This window comes from Periophthalmus magnuspinnatus, chromosome 15 (genome assembly GCF_009829125.3).
Source record: "Periophthalmus magnuspinnatus isolate fPerMag1 chromosome 15, fPerMag1.2.pri, whole genome shotgun sequence".
Taxonomy (NCBI): Eukaryota; Metazoa; Chordata; class Actinopteri; order Gobiiformes; family Gobiidae; genus Periophthalmus; species Periophthalmus magnuspinnatus.
The window spans coordinates 7,526,192-7,547,379 of NC_047140.1; the positions used below are offsets into that span (position 1 = coordinate 7,526,192).

The 21,188-nt window shown below is 39.7% G+C and overlaps 1 protein-coding gene across 1 annotated transcript in view; it reads right to left on the reverse strand.

The window, feature by feature from the left end:
• Positions 1 to 19,095, reverse strand: part of bean1 (brain expressed, associated with NEDD4, 1) — a 69,939-nt gene extending 50,844 nt beyond the window's left edge. The window contains exons 1-2 of the mRNA XM_055227258.1: positions 19,034 to 19,095; positions 1,669 to 1,798 (exon numbers count right to left, since the gene is read on the reverse strand). Coding sequence (XP_055083233.1) covers positions 1,669 to 1,693 — 25 coding nt within the window. The 5' untranslated portion in view covers positions 1,694 to 1,798; positions 19,034 to 19,095. The remainder of the gene's footprint in view (positions 1 to 1,668; positions 1,799 to 19,033) is intronic.
• Positions 19,096 to 21,188: the final 2,093 nt, after the last annotated feature.

Consider the following 21,188-nt stretch of genomic DNA (forward strand, 5'->3'; position numbering starts at 1 on the left):
AGTCGTTAGCTCCAAAATGTTCAGTTGAGTTAACAGCGTCGTATGCAGACTTGAACATAAATCTGCCTTAGAACTGACATACTTTATCTAGTGGCAAAACATTACAAATCAGTCGACCACAGCTGCCCTAACTTTCCCGGGGCCATGATGATCGAGGTCATGTCTCAGGACCCCAGAGGAGGAGACAGAGCGCCAAAGAGAAACACTCTGGATTCTAAACAATCGGTAACGACATTGGCCATAAAAAAAACCAAAAAAACATATCGATTGATCTCTTACAGCGCTGTTAACGTCATATTTTTTGGTGATGATGTGTGCTGTGTAACCTAAGGGAGGGATATATTGTTGACTACACTCCAGTCGATACAGAGCAGTTCTTATCTATTGTGTTTTAGGGAGCCATTTTGTCAGTATACTTTGATTTATCTGTATATATGTGTATAAAGGTCCAGTTTGTAATCGTATGATGACTCCTATAGGGCGACACCTCGTGAAGGTTCAGTGCGCCTCTGCCATTTTTGTAAGTTTGGATCATAGACTGTATAAAGAAGTGGACTGAGTGAGTGTGACGTCACCCATAGTGTTCAGCTCCAGTCAAATGAAGCGCATCGAGGCTAGAGCAGTTATAGCGGCGAATTTGGACCTATTTCCGACCGCGAGTATCATAGCAACAAAAGAGCCAATCAGGAGCGAGACTGTTGAAGGTAACGCCTCTTCCCGCCCGTACCACAGGCTTAGAAGGTAGCAAATGCTTAACAACGCTGTCAATCAAAGCTGCTGCTAACGCTAACGGAAGCGACCTCAGGGAAAGAAGACGCCTGATTCATCTGTTATTAATGTTCATATCTTGAGCTACGGACACAAAAGTAAAATAAAATCACCAGGATCATGTAGAGCGGGTCAATAGGAACATTTTAAGACCAAAATCACAGAGAGAAGGGCTACAGTTTTTCAATGTAAAGTGGATTGGAGTCAGAGTCAATAAAGCAGGACGCGAGACCATGATCACTACCTACCAACGCGGCGGCTAGCAGGTTAGCTACGTCCATTTATATGTACAGTTAACAGGTTTTAATCCAGTGCAGCACTCCAGTATCACTTTTTTTTTTTAAACTACCGGTAAGCAGACCTATTCGTGCAATTAAACAAAACGCAAATATTTCTGTTAAGTGGTAAGTTAAACATTACATCACACCGGAAATAAACAAAATTTTGACCTAGTGTAGTTTGAATTGTGTTGTAGAGTCTGACTTATATTCCCTAGTAGCAAAATAAATCTTGGGCATGTGCTGCTGATCGATTGGCTCTGAAAACTGTTACGTGTCTGTGTGTATCTGACTCAAACTGCACTGACAAGGCTAAACCTGCAGGGGGAGTTCATGCAAAAACTACTATATATGCAGAAACTAGTACTAGGAAACAACATATTTATATAAACACAGATTAAACTTGTGAATCATGAATTTAATCTGCCTTTTTACAATATAAATAACAAAAATTAGCAAATTTGCTGTTGTCCGTTTAATCCACTAATACAAGATTTGACACATTAATGAAACAACTAAAGGCCAACAGCCCCAGTATTCACACATAAAATACAAAATAAAACATAAAAAGTATAGACAGGTCAAATAGATAAAAGCACAAGTTAAATGTTGTGTTCCTTACCCGAGCAGATCAGTTTCATCAGCATCAACCCCCGTGTGTGAAACGCTCCTACAGGCACATCTCAGCGGACCACACGCACACGGCTCCTTCTGCTCCTCTGCTCCTCTGCATGAGCTCTTATAGTCCAGAGCTGTGGAGAGAGAGAGAGAGGGAGACGTGAGAGAGGGAGCAAGAGAGAGAGAGAGGGAGACATGAGAGAGGGAGAGACGTGAGAGAGGGAGCAAGAGAGAGAGGGAAGGATGAGAGAGGGGGTCTACTGCTCCTCTGCATAAGCTCTTTTAGTCCAGAGCTGTGGAGAGAGAGAGAGAGAGGGAGGGAGATGTGAGAGAGGGAGCAAGAGAGAGAGAGAGAAATGTGAGAGAGGGAGTAAGAGAGAGAGAGAGAGATGTGAGAGAGGGAGAGACGTGAGAGAGGGAGCAAGAGAGAGAGGGAAGGATGAGAGAGGGGGTCTACTGCTCCTCTGCATGAGCTCTTATAGTCCGGAGCTGTGGAGAAAGAGAGAGAGGGAGACGTGAGAGAGGGAGCAAGAGAGAGAGAGAGACTACTGCTCTTCTGCATGAGCTCTTATATTCCGGGACTGTGGAGAGACAGTGAGAGACAGAGAGTGAGTGAGAGGGAGGGAGGAGGGAGGAAAGAGGGATTCTATTGCTCCTCTGCATCTGTGTAAGGGTTAGTCTGGGACTGTGTGGAGAGAGAGGTGAGTGAGTGAGGGAGGGAGTGAGGGAGGAATGAGAGAGAGAGAGAGAAAGAAAGACAGAGACAAAGAGAGAGAAGGCAGTAGCGGTGGGGGGTGGCGGGGCTTCTGCTGCTCCTCTGCATGTGCTCTTATAGTCCGGGCCAGGGGGTAGAGAGATGTCGAGGTAAGTGTGAGGGAGCGAGAGAAATGGAGCGAGGTAAGTGAGAGAGGGAGAGACTGAGAGAGCAGGAGAGAGGGGGAAGGAGAGAGAGAGATCCTGAATCTGAGAACAGAGAGGGAAGCGGGACCTGCGACTGTCTAAAACACGTTTTATAAAGCAGGAGTTCAGACGTCCTCACATACACAAAAAAACAAAACACACCAGGACTGTCCCTGATTGGCTAAAGCACCTGTCAATCATCCCCATCTCAACAATAATGGTGATAATAGTGAACAATACAACTGATTCACCACTGACCACACTCAAGTTTTTAAATACTGGAAAAGAGTGAGAGACAGAGACAGAAAGTGAGAAGAGAGGAAGAGAAGAGAGAGAGAGAGAGACAGAAAGTGAGAAGAGAGGAAGAGAAGAGAGAGAGAGAGCGGGAGACAGAAAAAGAGAGGAGAGGAAGAGAAGAGGGAGAGACAGAAAAAGAGAAGAGAGTAAAAGAAGAAAGAGAGACAGAAAAAGAGAAGAGAGGAAGAGAAGAGAGAGGGAGACAGAAAAAGAGAAGAGACGAAGAGAAGAGAGAGAGAGGGAGACAAAAAAAGAGAAGAGAGAAAGAGAAGAGAGTGGGAGAGAGACAGAAAAAGACAGAGAGGGAGAGAGATGAAGAGAGAAAGGAAGAGAGAAAGGGGGACAGAGAGAAAGGAAGAGAGAAAGAGTGAGAGAGGAAGAGTGAAAAATAGAGAGAGAGAGAGGGAGAGAGGAAGACAGAGAGAGAGAGAAGAAGAGAGAGCGGGAGTGAGAGAGAGGGAGTGAGAAATAGAGAGCGGGCAGAGTAATAGAGTTGCTGGTTGGACGCCCGCGGCCCTCTGTTTGTGTTACATCTGTTGCATCCACTACATCTGTCTCCATGGCGACAGCTTGGTGTTGGGGGGAGGGGTCAAATGGCACAACACAATTTTTCTTTCTCCAAATTGTGATGCAGTGATAAAAATCCAACCACCACCAAGTTATTTCCAAACAGAGTTCATGCAGTTAATCACATTTGGATGAAATTCAAATTCTTTTAAATATTTGGAGGAAGAAATGTGGCTGTTTTTTGTGTTAAACTGATCTGATTAAAAGTATGTGTAGTTTATGTACAGGAAATTAAGTCAAAGCCATTTTTATTAGTTTAATGGGACAGAAAAAAATAGAAAAGTCATATTGCCCTGGTTAATATTTTAATTTATTTATTTTAGCATGGTGAATAATTAGGATGTTCAGAATGCATAAGGTAAGTGAGGAGTAACTTTAAAACACTGCAAACTGTTTAAAATGAACTAGTTCTGATTTTCACATCTTTATGATGGTAAAAATCAGGTACAGGGCCATTATTTAATACATTTTTTTACTTAATTGTCAAAAATATGTTTCAACTGTTAATTAACAACCAAGCTCAATAAAAACAAGCAGCTTTTCCCTCCTTATCCTCCTTTATATTGACGTGTTTAGATCGGACCATCCTCTGTCCTCCATTAAGTGTAATGAATGTGTGGGTGGGTATTTATCACAGTGTGGGGACTAAACTCTATAAACACACACGTGCATCATGAGGAGACTTGAACACTGATTGTCTGTACTGTGGCTGAATGTTTTTTAAACTTAAGGATGCCGTCGTAGACCCGCTACAACATATTAATCATAAACAATGTATTAACAAGTTTTATAAGCTTCATTTCAATTTTGATGTTCTGAAGTGTCCCCTTGCTCTCTACGTTGAGTCACTCCCCCTTCAGAGCACTATTACAACACAGTTAGCTGCATCTCGCTAATGAATCTACTGCACATCACATCAGGTTTGTGAAGTTGTTGTGTACAGTTTTATACAATGTTTTTGTGTATTTATGGAGAATTCTCATGTGGGAGCATGTGTGATGGGTTTGAACAGGGCCCAGGAGAGATCACTATATTACTGAAACATGCATGGATGACATTTGAAACCTCCTCATGTTTTTGATCAGGGAACAACATTGGCAGAAAGACTGAAAATTTTTGCATACTACCCCCTCTTTAAAATTCTGATATGGGTTAAAATATGTTAAAGTTTGGGTTTAGGTTCATGTTTAGGTTAGTTAGGGTCAGAATCTGTCTCCAGGAAATGAATGTAAGTCAATGTCCCCACATTTGTGCATCTGTGTGTGCGCAAGAGTGTATATATGTGTGGGGGGGGGTGTATATGTGTGGTTGTATATGTAGGGGTGTGTGTGTATATGTGTATATGAGTGTTTTTATGTGTGCAGGTGTGTGTGTGTGTTGTGTGTGTATGTATGTATGTATGTATGTATGTATGTATGTATGTATGTATGTATGTATGTATGTGTATGTATATATATATATATATATATATATATATATATATATATATATATATATATATATATATATATATATATATATATATATGTGTGTGTGTGTGTGTGTGGGGGGGGGGTGTATACGAGTGTGTGCATGTGTGTATATATATGTTTGGGTGTAAATATGTGTGTGTCTATGTGTGTGTGTGTGTATATATGTGTGTAGGGGTGTGGGGGTGTGTGTGTGTGTGTGTGTGTGTGAGGTAATATTGAGTAGAGGAGCAGAGGCCTGGGGTCATGTCCCTCCAGAGCCATAACACACAATCAGAGCAGTGTGGGTGGACACAAGACACATGCAGCACTCTGTGTCCTCTGCCTCTGTTAACAGCTCTACTGCAGCACCTCAGCAGCACACAGAGACAGGACGCTCTTTATTCTGACATTTTTACTCATGTCTGTGCAAACATGTAGTGCACCTTTACTTTTTGTTTTCTCTGTGAAATAATGGGTATTGTGCTATATTCCATGTATTGTCCCTGTTGTGATCTCATTTCCAAAATGAGTGTTTCATGATGTACCCTGTCTGTCATTAACACACACTGTCCCAATCACATAAATACATCAATAAACACAAAGTGCCCCCTGTTGTTGACGGTCAACCTATGGATTGTTTTTTCCATTTGTGGCTATGGGACACATGTAAATGAACACATGTAACAGTCTTAATTAATAAAGCCCCACTGCGTAGTGTTAAAAAAAAAAATGGAAACAAGCTTGTTTGACTATAAAATTTATCTATCTCCATGGAGAATGTTCCAAAGTATGGCTTTAACTTTCTATGTAATTGATAACATGCCACCTCCAGAAATGTATGTACTGTTGCTATTATTAACCTATTCTTTTTAAAGCTCAACAAAAACATACCTGGAGTTGAGTTTTGTTTCAATTATGCATGTTTGAGTAATCTTACATATAGTAAGTCTCTCAAGACCTCTCCAAAACATTCCAGTCCACCTTGTGACGTCATTAGAAAGTGCCCTTCATGTTTTTAGCCCACACCTTCAGTGAAAAAGCTTTTACATTAACAGCTACTATGTTTAACCTGATTTGAACTGTTCATTGTTTATCTTCCTCAAAATTCCCCATCCGCGCTCTTATGACTCTTATGTCCTATTGCCTGACTGGGTTGATTATTCTTCAAAACACGAGTTGTCTGGACACTTGTGAATAAGCTGTCAGGTACACTGTCACTGTCAAACCCAGGCGAGAAATCACAGCGTACTTCCTGTTTTTGGACCAATTATATTACGAGTCAGAATCCTTACTTCCTGCTCACACTTTTGGACATTTGGCGTGTGCGTGTGACTCATGGTGCACAGATCCTGGTTGTGTTCTTACATAACTCTCCTCTCTCCTCTCACAGATGTACAGTTAAGTTTCACTGTTTTATTGTAGGCAAGAGATTAAACTGCATTTAAGAGGAACCAAAACTGATTTAATCTTTAAAGGACATAGAAAATGTTTAAATCATGTGATAAATGCTCTCCTCGAGATAAACGCACCTGAAGCATTCATTAATCCTTGTTTAAATCTATTACCATGGGGACAATCAAGCAATGCCATCAGGCCATGGTACTGTAGTCAGATCTGTGGAGAGGCGCTAATGTGTATGTTTCATTAATCAACGACTATAGACCAGCAGTCCTACTTAAAATGATTCTTATTTTGAATACACACTTTTGGTATACGTATTTAGTTACTTGTAAATACTTTTAAATTGGGGTTGTATTGAAAATCAAATACTAATTTATATTTACTTGAATATCAAAACTAGATAATTTGAGCTGATATCACAAATTCTCATTCACAGGACAGAAATGAACCTTTGAATTTCTCTTTGAATGATCTTGAGCTGTATCAGAACAAATATAAGGCTCATAGACTAGTACACACCCCTGGACCACTATGGTAATATAAGTACTTTGATTTAATGTGCTGTTGTCTAAAGAATGTGTGTTTTTATTATCAGTGTGGTATCAGAATCAGTATTGAGTCTATTCCTAAGTATCATGGTCAAGTTTGAAATTTTAGTATCATGACAATACCGAAGTTTTGACTTTCTCTTTTTATTAAACAATGACATGCAGCACCACAAGGGGGCAGTATGACATTGTAAAATTATTGCATTAAAAACACTCCCACTTAATTTTACAGTAACATTTATTTTGTGAAAAACCTTTCTTATATATATACTGTGAGCACACATATTTACAACAACTAAACTGCACACAGCTCAGTCTCTTCTCTGAGATGCTCAAATTTTTTCTTAGGGGAGGGTTTTATCAGAATATCTGCACTTGTATAATCTGTTACATATGTTGACATACTGCAGCTGTATTTGTCCATTTTGCACATGTTCACAAATGTAGTGATAGCGACTGTCTATGAGTTTGGTTCTTGCATGATTAACAGGCTTCTTTGCTCTTGTGATGACTTCTTGATTGTCCTCCAGGATCACAGTTGGTGTCGTCTCTATTCCAAAGTCAGTTAGTACACGTCTCAGCCAAGTTCCTTCCTGTGCAGCTTGGCTTAGTACAACATACTCAGCTTCTGCAGTTGAAAGTACTACAGTGGCTTGTTTCTTACTCAGCCAACACACTGCTCCTCCAGTAAGTACAAAGATGCTTCCTGTAGTCGAGTGTCGATTGTCCTCATCACCGGCCCGGTCTGCATCTGAGAGTCCAACCAAGGTTTTGTGTCTCAAGATTCTTTTGACATCGTCCTTTTGAAACTTGACATGTGTTTCAGCTGGTGTTGCCGCTGCCTTGGCTCTGTCCATTCTGTATTTCTGTGTTTTGAGATACACTCTTTGTCTTTGTCTTGAACAGCAGAGATGCCCAGGATGTAGCACAGCTCATCCATGTTCTTCATTTTTTTCAAAAGTCTCATCATAGTCCTCACCATAAAACTTGGAGTCGCCCTTAGCAACGAGTCTACGCTTGTACCTTTCCCCTCGTCCGTCACTGTGATGCTTGACTTTAAACACTCACTTTGATCCTAGTGCTTTGTGATCCTTTGGTAACTCAACCAAGTCCCATGTGTCAATTTCCATCATCGATTCATATTTCAAATCAGCCGCTTCCTCCCGGTCCTTTGCATTTGGACTTACCATGGCTCAGAACCTTACTTTTTTCTTTCATTAAGTAAATCTGTCTCTGAAAACTGTTAGTAATGTTGAAGTCTTATACTGTACATATAGATGGACAAAGCTAACCTGCTAAGTGCCACGTTCCAAAAAGTAAGTGAGCATGGGCTCGCTTCCAGCTCCATCGATTCTGGCTCCAATTCACTTTACACTGAAAAATTGTCACCCATCTGTCTGTAACTGAAGCAGTGACACTCATCATTTTGGTCTTAAAATGTTCGTATTGACCTGCTCTGTATAATCCTGGTGTTTTTCTTTTGCTAATGTGTCCGTAAATTAAGATATGAACATCAATAAAAGACAAATCAGGTGCCTTCTTTCGCCGAGGTCAGGTTTGGCTCTTTGGTTGCTATGAGACTGACTCATTGTTTGAGTCAGTCTCCTTTTTGTAACTCACCGTCACTTGAGTCATTTACCACAAAAGAACCTCCACATGATCCTTGTGCATCGTACGTTGGGTTTGTTGTTTTAAACCTGGACAGTCACGTGTGAGATGTCCTTCTTTCCAACATTTGTAACATCTCCAGGTGTTGGGACTATCTGCTCCCACTGCTCTTGACTTGTCCTGCAAATTTCCACGCACTTGTATTGACATGACTGATGCACCACCTCACACCGGGATCAGGCCTGTCACGATAATGACTTCTCGTTCAAAATATGAAATCTTGAACAATATATTTTGGGCCTCAGCATTTATAGTATTTTTTCTTTGCCAAAATTAGGAGATTTTAGTGGCAATACGAAAAGATTTGAGCTGTAGAGGGTTGAATAAGTCACTCTTATGACTAACTATTGGCTCATTTAGCTATTTATTTGTTGCAGCTCAGGTCTTTTAATGAAAAAGTCTGTTTAAAAATGGTTTGCTGGGATTATCTTGCTTTATTTTAGTCTTAATCAATAACATAAAGTAGTTTCAACATTATCGTTTATTGTAACAATAACACATTATCTTCAAAATGTGTGACAAGTTTAGCCACGTTTAGCACATGTTTCTCCATCTCTTTGTTGTAAAAAGTAGTTTAAAGCCTCCAGTCATCGTCACCTCGACGGGCTGAACGACACTGAGCGTGCACGCCCTTCATGTGTGCGTTCTTGTTATGTTTAAATTTGACCTTTTTCATTTGTTTGAGAGATTTAGTCAGTTTCTCAATGTCGTGGCAGAGTTTTATTTCAAAACTCGTATCATCTTTTCATCTCCTTTGTGCACAATGGTTTGCGTTGCTTCGCCAATGAATGATGATTATGACTGCACTGCATTTTGGCCTCTGCTATTAACAACTACAGGAGATATAAAGAGCTTTTATTTAAAACTGCTAAACATTTGTTCTTGAATTCTATACTGTAACTAGCAAAGGATGGAAGTTTGTTTATTCTCAGCCCCTGTGGGATCATTTCGTCTCGTCAGTAACCTGAAGCTCGAATTTTTTCTCTTTTCCCGTCAGTTTCTTCAGCTCTGTGTTTAAAATGTGTAAATCGCTGGTAGCACTTGAGACATTGACATTGAGACATCAGAAGTTAAACAGTTTTTGAAGAGTTTTTTCCACTTATTTGGTTTTATACGTTGAACACTGACATTCTTCTCCGTCTCCACTTCAGCTCTCCTCCTTCTCCATAAGATCAGAGCAGTCGCTGGACCATGTTTTCAGCCTAGTTATGGGTTTCATCTACCTGTTATACGCAACATTACAAGGACTTTTTCCCATTCAAAGACCATATTTTGTTTTATATTGTTAATTGCTATGGAAACAGTCCTAATTTTTCATCATTCTGAAGTCCACGGATGTACAGTGAATGATTTTAAAGTACATGCACTTCCATACAAGATAATAGATTGGTGTCTACATCACCCATAGCGTTTGCCAAATGAAGCTTGTTGAGGCTAGAGGTTATATCGGCGAATTTAGAGCTGAGTTCCATATTAGGAATTAAAACTGTGAGTATCATAGCAACCAAAGAGCCAATCCGGAGAGATGCTGTTGAAGGTAACGTCCCTTCCCCATCTCCTACACCGCTGGTTTAGCAGGCGGCAAGCTCTTATCAAACCTGTTGCTAATGCTAACGGGAGTGACCTAGAGGAAAGAAAGCGCCTGATTTGTGTCTTATTAACGTTCATGTCTTGATTTAGCGAGCAAAATAAAAATACCGGGATCATGTAAAGTGGGTTAATATGAATTTTAAGACCAAAATGACCTGACAGCAACAGTTGCAGAGACAGTTTTCTAATGTAAAGTGAATTGGAGCCAGAGTCGATGGATCCACTCACTTCCTATTTGAAATGTGGCGTGCCTGGTGGAAAGCTTTAAAATTAACCAGTTCTTCCACAGCACCTTGTAAATACACCCCCATCTGGCACAACCCTGACTTTCACATGAATAGTTCCCCACTTCACTATCACACATGGGAACAAAAAGGCATCGCTCACCTTCACCACTTATTCCACAACAATAAATTCATAACATTTAGACAACTTATGGAACAGTTCGAAATCAACAACAATAATCGCTTTCAATATTTACAAATCAAATCCATTATCCTGGATCCTCCTCAACTATTAGAAAACATAAAGAATATCAAGAAACCAAAGAAACTCATTTCCAAACTATACAAACTTATCCATTCAGACAATATAATACATACACCACAACACAAATGGAACACAGATATAGATACACCACCTACATACGAACTCTGGACAGAAATTTGCAAAAATACGTTCTCAATGACATCGAACACTAATCTACAACTTATCCAATACAAAGTTATCCACAGGACACACATCACCCAATACAAGAAATTCAAAATGGGACTAACAGACACAGACACCTGTTCACAATGCACCATGGGAGTCACAGACACTTATTTACATGCACTCTGGGAATGTTCACCAGTTCAGGGTTTTTGGAACACAGTCACACATAAACTCACAGACATCCTGAGCTGCAGAATTCCTCCCTCCCCATCTCTATGTTTAATTGGCATTATTACAACTTTCACCATACCACCTAAATATAAAAACAGTTTGTTCACATCTCTAACTATCGCCAAGAAAATAATTCTACAAAACTGGAAATCAAAACACTCTATAAACATCAAACACTGGTCTAACTCTCTCATCCATCACATTTCAACCTCTCACATGACAGCATACTTTTGAGGATGACATACTTTACTCTTACTCTTTCATGGAAACCTGGACACCATTCATAAACCACTTCAATATTGTTTTCAATCAGTCATCAATATCAACAATATAAACTCCACCATTAGACTATTATAACACCATTAACATTGTAATTATGAGAATGCCACGCACATTCCTATACACACCCCCATTCCTACAAAGACACACACACACACACACGCCACACACACACGACATTATCTAAACTTTATTACAATAATTGCAATCATACCACCACTATTGCTGTATACCACTATTATTGTTGTGTTATTGTTTTCATTGTATGTACATGTTTCTATTGTTGCTGTCACTATTATTATTGTCATTATTACTATTCCCTCATTCATTAACTAATTTATTTATTGAATTAATTTGTGGTTCTGATGGAGATAAATAAATGAATGAATATAAACACACATATTAAATATAAAAATAAATAACATGAATTATTAAATAATAATTGATATATATATATATATATATATATATATATATATATATATATATATATATATATATATATATATATATATATATATACAATAATAATAATAATTATTAATAATAATAAATTAATTATTAATCAATAATAATATATAATTGACAACAAATACATAAAAAGATTAGGGCTAGCAAGGAATGGGCCTGTTGCTAGGGGGTACTGCCCCTTGAGTGCGGGCTCACCAAAACCTTGCCTCTTTTAATGCATTGTACAGGACATGCACACACACACATCATACATTTAAATCTAAATAACCAATACCACCATTAGGACCACAAAACTAACATAGAGCAATATTGACCAACCATTGAACACTGAGTATGACAATAATAATAAAACCTGTTATTGTTATTTTTACTTTTATTATTAGTATTATTTTATCTCCACTCACACACTCACACACATATTTACAAAGAAAACCAAGACAGAATAATGCAGGTACAACACTTTCACACAACAACACAACTTTCTCTGTAAATAGTAAGCTGTAAATATTGTATGTTTTTCTAGGTCACTGGGTGTTCTTCAATAAAAAAAAAAAAATGAAATGTGGTGTTAGCTAGCAGGTTAGCAAAGTCTATTTATGTATACAGTCTACGGTGGACACGTTTGCAATAACTCTACATCCAGTCCAAATTTCCCGCTGTCCCCGGTAGAATAACAAATACAGACTTTGAGAAACTGCCCTACCATTATTCCGGTGTATTGCTTGGAGAAATATTTAGACAGAGAGAAAGAGGAGGCCCGGAGCTGAGGTCACGAGCAGGTTTGCCGAAGACATCCACCCTGAAAGCAGCCTCCCGTCCCCTCCTCTGTCCTGAGGGGGTCCTCCTTAGCCCTCCACCCCCCCTCACCGTACCCCGCTGTCCCCACTCTCATCCATCTCCCCCTCCCCTCCTCTGACAGCCTATTTGGCCCACACCACCTACTCATCTATCCACCCTGTCACTCCTATGGCAGGGCCGCGCAGACACACAGCAGAACCCGGCTCTCCGTGCACGCCCGTGGGTCCCGATCCCTAATGGTTCGGTCATAGACTGGCCGGTACATCCAGGAGGTCGGAGGTGGGCCACGGTGCTGCGCGGATGTCGTTTTGCTATTTTTAAAGATGCGAGCGTGCGCAGAGGGAGGTCCAGGTAACTGTTGCAGCGCCAATTGACCATCTTTTCATGGTTAGTGTCAGGATGAAATATAGCCTACATGCTATTTTAAGACAGCACTGTTCCGCCTACTTTAAATGTGATTTGAGCAAAACATTGTATTGATTTGCTGAGAATATTTTGCATTTGGAAAGTTGGTAATATTTGCTCTGTTTTTTTTTATACAGATTGATATCAGTCCCCATGTCCCGTTGTGTCTCAAGCCTGGTCAAATGTGATCGTGCAATCAAATGTATTTTTTATTTTCATTATTTTTCAGTGAGCCCATTGTGTTATTTAAAATGCAAAAAATGAAAGAAAAATATTGACTAATATCAGTTATTGGCTCAAACCTTCCCAAAATATCAGTATTGGCCTCAAATTTCCATATCAGTGCGTTTGAGAGAAGAACTTTAAATATGCAGAGTTTGTGCGTTAAACATGTGTGAATTAAACAAAACACAACTCCAGGTCTGTTTTTAATGAGTAAACAACATTATAACACAGATCAGAGAGTAACGTAATATGTGCTCTTTAAAATCTCAAATCATTGCTGTGCCTTACGGACTTTCAGCGGAACATTTTGATATTCTAGCCTTTATTTATATGATATTCTTTTCTTGAGTATTTTTAAAATGGGAATGATGTAATTTCTCCACAGACTTGTAAGGCTCTGAAATCTAACTTTACTGCCAAATCCTCCCATGGCCCTCAGAGGTTTGAGCTGCTACACTGAACGATACACTTTTGTTTCAAGCTCTCCTCATTATTTCACTAAATATATTTTAAATAAAACTGCGACCGCTCATACAAATACATGAGGTTCTAAATGTGAAGTTTCGCCTCAGGCCTCTTGTTGTAATTACTGTACAACATGTGACTTTATAGTGTTTTTTTCAGGCAAAAGAGGCAGTTCAAGTCAGTATTAAACGTCTGTGAAACACTATTTTAAGTAGGAATAGACTTGATACTCAATACTGATTCAGATCCCACAATGATAATAAATAAACTCTTTAGATAGTAGAAGATAGATATATGTGTAATCCCTCAGTCGTCCAGGTAGGTTCCATAGTGGTCCATGGGTATAAACCATAGACTGGATATACAAATGGACATAGCTAACGCGCTAGACACCATGTTCCAAATAAGACGTGAGCATGGACGTACTTCCAGCTCTATCAACTCTGGCTCCAGTTCACTTTACATTGAAAAATTGTCAAAATATTTGTTTAACCAACTCAACATGATCCTGATATTTTTATGTGGGTATTTTGTCTGTAAATGATGATATGAACATTAATAACAGATGGGATTGGCTTTGGCTATGATACTCGTGGTCGGAATTCCAAACATGGATCTCTGCTCCAAAATGGCCCCTATAACTGCTCTGGCCTCGATGAGCTTCATTTGACTGGGGCAGAACGTTATGGGTGACGTCACACTCACTTAGTCCTCTTCTTTATACAGTGTATGGGTCTATACCACTCTATTTGTCTTATACTTGTTCTGTTAAAGCTCAAGATCATTCTACAGATATTCAGGAAAGGTTCATTTCTGTTGATAGTTCAAATGAGTATCTAGTTTCGGTACTAGTTTTGAATTGATATTTTATTCGGTCATTACATTCAAAATCAAACATTATTCAACTCGTATAAGGTTGTACGTAACATAACTACCAACTATCATGACTGAAAGTAAAATTTACTTATAATGCCTCACCCTATTTAATAATAACACACAAAAATTCCAAGAAAAGCAGCATCAGTTCTACAACATATGACTCAATATGTATGAAAAAGAAAAAAATCCAAACCACGGCAGTTCACATGAATCACTCTTGAGTCCCGTAATTTTCAAAAAGTAGTGTTTACCTCTTTTTAAATGCCTCTATTGTGGAGGAGCTTTAGTATTGATTAGTATCTGATTTTCTATGTTTGCCAGCCCTAATTGTAAGCATATCAGGAACACCATATGTATGTCACCATCTGTCTGCGTTCCCCCATCATTCCTCAAACATATACACTACGTAACTTTTCTATTGGAGGGTCTGTCTGTCACCTGCTTGTCTCCAGAGTGACATAGAAGTAGTTTACATTCCCACACAGACCACTTCAAAATTAGGACTAAACCAGGCTTAGCACAGGGCCAAAGCAAGTCTACATCAGGATTAAACAAGGCTCAATCTAATAAAAGTCACTCGTATTTTCACACCTTTTTGTCCTGTTTTTGGTCCCACTGTGGACTCATTGTTGAAATATTAAAGTTAGACCTGTCACAATAATCACTACATCGACTTACCATTCACTATGAAAGCTGGAACTACATATTTTGGGGCTCAGTTCTTATCGTGGATACTTTTTCTTTGCAATAGTGGAGAGATTTTTGCCATTTTTATGTAATAATGTAAATTTGAGCTGTAGAGAGTAGAATAAATAACTGCTGTGGCTGTAAACAGTTCATTCTGCCATTTATTTGTTGCAGCTAAGGCTTTTTAATGAGACCGTCTATTTAAAAATGAGTTCACTGGGATTATCCTGCTGTGCGTTAGTGGCATAAAATAGTTACAATATTATCGTTTATCACAGTGTTCGTCAGTAGCGATATATCGTGCTTCAAAACTTCATGACAGGCGTAATTGTAGTAGCTTCATTTGGTGCAGATCAGGTTCTCACCACATGTCAGGTCAACTGAAGGGCTAAACGTGTTGGGAAAAACATCTCATTGTCTATGCATGTATAGTTTGACTCTAAATAGTTGATAACTGCTGATGGTAAAACAAAATATATTTCAATGTATTCTGATGTTGTAAATGACACCATTATTTCTCACTTTAATCATACACTGCCCCTCTCCTGCCCCTCTCCTGCCCCTCTCTGCTGCTGACGCGGCCTGCACCTGCGTAGGGTCCCTCTCCTCTTTTATATTACACATGGGAGCAGATCACATGGAGCTTAGTGATGGAGTGGAGGCCTATTAAAAACACTGCACTGGCCTGGATCCTGCACTTCACAGAGGGGACTAGTGTAGTGTGTAGGAGGCAGCACGAGCACTACCCAAACTCACTCTGCTTCTGAGGGCTGATGGGAGAATACACAGGGGTAGAGAGTCCTCCTTTTGGTCACATTTCAAAGCAAATATCATCAGACAGAGAGGGTATGGCTTTCTACAGCTGCTCACAACACAACGCCAGACCTCTTCAGCCTAAATGTAGTTCTTTATAAATAGTTGCATGGATTAGTCTCAAAAACTTTAGTGTCATTTCATTCATCATTCATATTTTCATTTGCCTAAACAGATCCATAATTCTCCACAGCCCTGATATGCAGATATGTCTCTCACTTTCTTACTTTAATTTAATTAGAAATGTTTTAAAATGTTTCTAAAGCTTTTACTGTTGACCTATTTAAACTTCTACAAACTTGAATTTGATATATTTCACTCCTTTTCACAATATTCAATTCATCTTTATCCCAGTAACTCCACATCATAAACTGTATATAGAAGTGGACTGAGTGAGTGTGACGTCCACAGGCTCCGGTCAAATGAAGCTCATCGAGGCTAGAGAAGTTATAGAGGCCAATTTGATGCGGAGTTACAAATCTGGAATGCCGACCGCGAGTATCATAGCAACCAGAGAGCCAATCCAGAGCGAGGCTGTTGATGGTAACACCCCTTCTCGTTCACACCACTGGTTTTAACAAGGAGCGGGCACGTAGCAACACTGTCAATCAAACCTGTTGCTAACGCTAGCGGGAACGACCTAGGGGAAAAAAGGCACCTGATTTGTTTGTTATTAATGTTCATATCTTAATTTACGAACACAATAGCGAAATAAAAATACCAGGGTCGTGTAAAGTGGGTTAATATGAACATTTAAGACTAAAATGACGAGTCTGACAGCAGCAGTTGCAGAGAGATGGGCGACACTTTATCAATAGACAGTGAATTGGAATCAGAAGCGCACCCATGATCACTTCCTGTTTGGAATGCAGTAGAAGAGTATTGCACTAAATCTTCTGTTTGTTAATGACATTATAATTTCATTTTCTGACTTAAGCCTGCAAATAAATCTGTACATTAAAGTCCTTAGTAGGTTGAAAAGTGTTCACTTAAAGCATCTCAGTGTCACTTTTCAAGAACGCACATAAAGAAAAAAAACACCCACAAAAAGTCATAAGCCCCCGGCAGCCAGTGAGTCCAGAGGAGTGTACAGATCTGTAACATAAGATTTAAACAATATCAGCTTTACACCATCAGGACAAGAACCAAACTTTATACCATCAGGACAAGAACCAAACTTTACACCAACAGGACAAGAACCAAACTTTACACCATCAGGACAAGAACCAAACTTTACAACAACAGGACAAGAACCAAACTTTACACCAACAGGACAATAACCAAACTTTACACCACCAGGATAAGAACCAAACTTTACAACAACAGGACAAGAACTAAACTTTACACCATCAGGATAAGAACCAAACTTTACAACAATAGGAAAAGAACTAAACTTTACACCATCAGGATAAGAACCAAACTTTACACCATCAGGGCAAGAACTAAACTTTACACCAACAGGATAAGAACCAAACTTTACACCATCAGGACAAGAACTAAACTTTACATCAACAGGATAAGAACCAAACTTTACACCATCAGGACAAGAACCAAACTTTACACCACCAGGATAAGAACCAAACTTTACACCATCAGGACAAGAACCAAACTTTATACCATCAGGACAAGAACCAAACTTTACACCATCAGGACAAGAACTAAACTTTACACCATCAGGACAAGGACCAAACATGCAAGAGTCTTTACCTGAGCAAACAATTTCACTTCTGTGCAACACATTACAGCTGAAGTAAAACTTGAGTGAGCACAAAAAACAACTTTAAACCAAAAGCTCAAACCTTATGTACACCTTAGAAACCTCTGTAACACATACCACAAGATGTTTACGCTAACAGCTTCAGCTAACAGAAAAATGATTGTACAAATTGTTTTTTGATCATTTTCATAATTATTTCTTTACTTATAAATGTTTAAAAATCCTTTAGTCTGCATATTTATTTTAACCTTTGTTGTTATAGGTGTATTTAGATAAATCTCAGTGTATAATTGAAATAATAGTTTGACTAGACAACAAAATAAACAAATACATAAATACAAATAATAATACATCACTCCACTACTGTATGTTTGTCCTTATGGGCGTACACAGTATATCTCAGCCTCCTAATACTACAGACATGTTTAAACACATGATGGAAGCTCATAGTTTATCTGAGTATTATAACTGTGATAATCTGTTATTAATAATGCACAAGATACTGCTTAGAAACTATGTGACAATACAATGTGGATGTGACAGGTGCTAAAAACTCTCCTAACTCATCCATCTGCTCCAGACCACATGTTTTTACAGAGAGAGGCCTGGCTGTAGACCTCTCCATTAAAAACACAAAGCCCATCACTGACAGTTAGAAATGACTCTGTATCGATGCAAATGTGCTTAACAACACAGCTCTACGAAAAAAACATCTAAAAGCACATAATAATAAGTTATGTTTTGTATTTGTATAGCCTATTTTCAGTTATTTCCAACAGGTGTTAGTTTGAAATGAGAACTGCACTGTGCTTTCTGTGGGGAGGGCATCAGAGGGCACCATACTGATACTAAACTTTATCTTTCATAAACTATTCCAAATGATTATTCCCAATTCATTCGTGTTTTTTTAGACTGATACGTCGAGAGCCATTCCCAACACCCTATTCCCGTTTCCCAGGTCACATCCCAACACCGAAACGAGTCCCTGATTAACCTGGCACAGTGCGCACTCATCTTCATTACAGCGGTGTGTGCCAAACGTGACCATCTTTACGCACACGCCACCTGGCATAACCCTGCACTGCACAAGTTCCCCAAACTGCAGCAGTCCCGGCATCCTCTCCTCTGCCAGTGCACCACTTTCCCTCCGCTAATATCATTATGTAACCGCGCGTCCACACCGAGAGACGCTTTTCTTTTGCACCGTAGCCCATCCTGCAGCCAACATCATCCTCCACAACGCGTCTGAACCAAATAACTAACATTTACAACGCTATAAACGCGCATCTAATCACACAAACGCTGCTACAGATCGGTGCTTACTTGCTCCGGTGGAAGTCAGTGTCCTTCTCCATGCCTCCTCGCATCCTCTCCTCCTCGCCTCGGTCTCGGACACTTCTCGCCTCCTCCTCCTCCTCCTCCTCCTCCTCCCTTCTTTCCTTCCCTCGGCTGCTCTGGGGACTTGGCTCAGTGTGGTGTAATAAAGGCTAGAGGACACATAGTGCATCTGGTGCCGTGGCGTTTGGAGCGGCCATCTTGTGAGTGTAAGAGCAGCACATTAAAGTAAGCGGCTAAAACAGTGTCAGGATGTGAAGAAATAAAAGGGTTTAAAATGAGCGGTACATTGGAGGAGCTAAGTAGATACTCCATAACTGTGGTGAGAGCTCCTCTGGACCTCAGTCTGCTGTACATCTCCCATCTCAAAGCCACTAACCACTCCTTTGAAGACAGTGAAGTTCAGATCTTAGCCAGAGAAAAGAAATGGTTTGAGAGAGGAGTTAAAGAAGATACTTTTTTTTCTTTCCCCCATCTATAACTCCACCCTTAGACCCAAAGCAAACAAAGGGAACAAAGAGAACAATAGAGCTGCCAGGATGGTGTAGCTCGATAGACCGAGCCTAAATACAGAAACTGTAAATGAAAGTTGTTTACAGTTTCAGTGTGGTTAGCCTCTCCCTTCAGATATAAGGCAGTGTCCACCAGTATTCTGACCAGAACTGAAGTGTCTTGGATGATCAGTGAAACGTCTTCACTCCTACAACGATTTGTCCAGTTGACAGATTTAACTTTGGGCTTTAATGAAAGGGTTTAAACTGATAATTGTATATTTTGGTCATTCTTACAGTGCATGATCTGTACCTGTCTCTGTCTGAATGTTCACCCTGAATAAACAGTGTTGTCAGGGTGGTGTCCTGGGCCACATGCAGAGTTACATTGCGGCAAGAGACTACACCGTATGAACACAAACAACTACTAAGCATTAAGCCTGCTATAAAGGAAGAATATATGACCTGAAATGGAAGATATTTTTTCAATATTTTCTCCACATGTGCATGGTGGAGCTCGGGCTTTAGATAAAATAGGCTAATAGCTATGGACAAGTCTAACCATTTCATGAAAAAAGAAAGGTAAAATTATACTTTGAAACATTCTTCATGGAGACAGAGAAAATACTCAAGTAAAAGTAAAAGTATCACATGAAAAAATCTACTTAACTATTGAAGTGCCTGTTTAAAAATGTACTGTAAGAGTAAAAAGTAAATAAGTGTTTCACACAGATTTTGAGTCCGATTTATTGATTTTGATAAAGATTTGTGCTGAATTTTGTTCAGTAGAAACAATTAAATGCATTGTTTTCCTGGGGTGTTTCTATTTGTATATTTTTCATCTTTCAAACCATGAACAAAAATAAACCTTTCCAGTAGGTCTCAAATAATAATAAAATATTTTTACTTTTCAGTTCAAACAAGTTTTGCCCCATGTAACAAACTAAACAATAAACTAAATACATTTAAATGAAAGATGTTATTAAATCTGTCTCTAATTAAAAGTACTTCTCTGTTAGTGTGAGTTCTTATCACAGCCAGAACATGGCGCTGCACCTGGACGTGTGTGTACAGGTTGCCATGGCGATGGTTTCTCTAGACTCTATTATAGCTCAGCCCTGTGGCCCACCGTCCTCAGAATAGCACCGTGCTTCAACGTCCCGTCACGCGCACCATGTCTCTGCTCCTGGGGTCAGCTCGTGATAGTTTTGGGGGTGAGTCTGGAGTGCGCGAGGACCGGCGGGGACAGTGAGGAGCACAGCCCGGGAGAAGTGTGTCGTGATCGGAGCAGGGCGCACGGGTGAAGGAGGGGGTCCCGGGTGCTCGGGGAGGACAGGAGCAGGGCGCATGGGTGAAAGAGGGGGTCCCGGTGGCAGATGTGACAGTTGCAGAGGAGAGCAACATGATGTAACTCCAAACTGAAACTCTGCCGGTCCAGTGGATGCAGTAAAGTGCATTATTGATACTTTGCAGCTTATGTAATCAACAATCCCTGAGGGTGTGATGCTAACTGAAGGCTCTGCTCTGTCTGAAGCTCTGTTACTCAAGTTAGACTTTAATCTGAGTTTTGCTTTAACACAAACCAGAAAGAACTGACTTAGCTGTTATTACAGCAGGTGATCTGGTTTGTGCTGTTAAATAAGTCCCTCTCA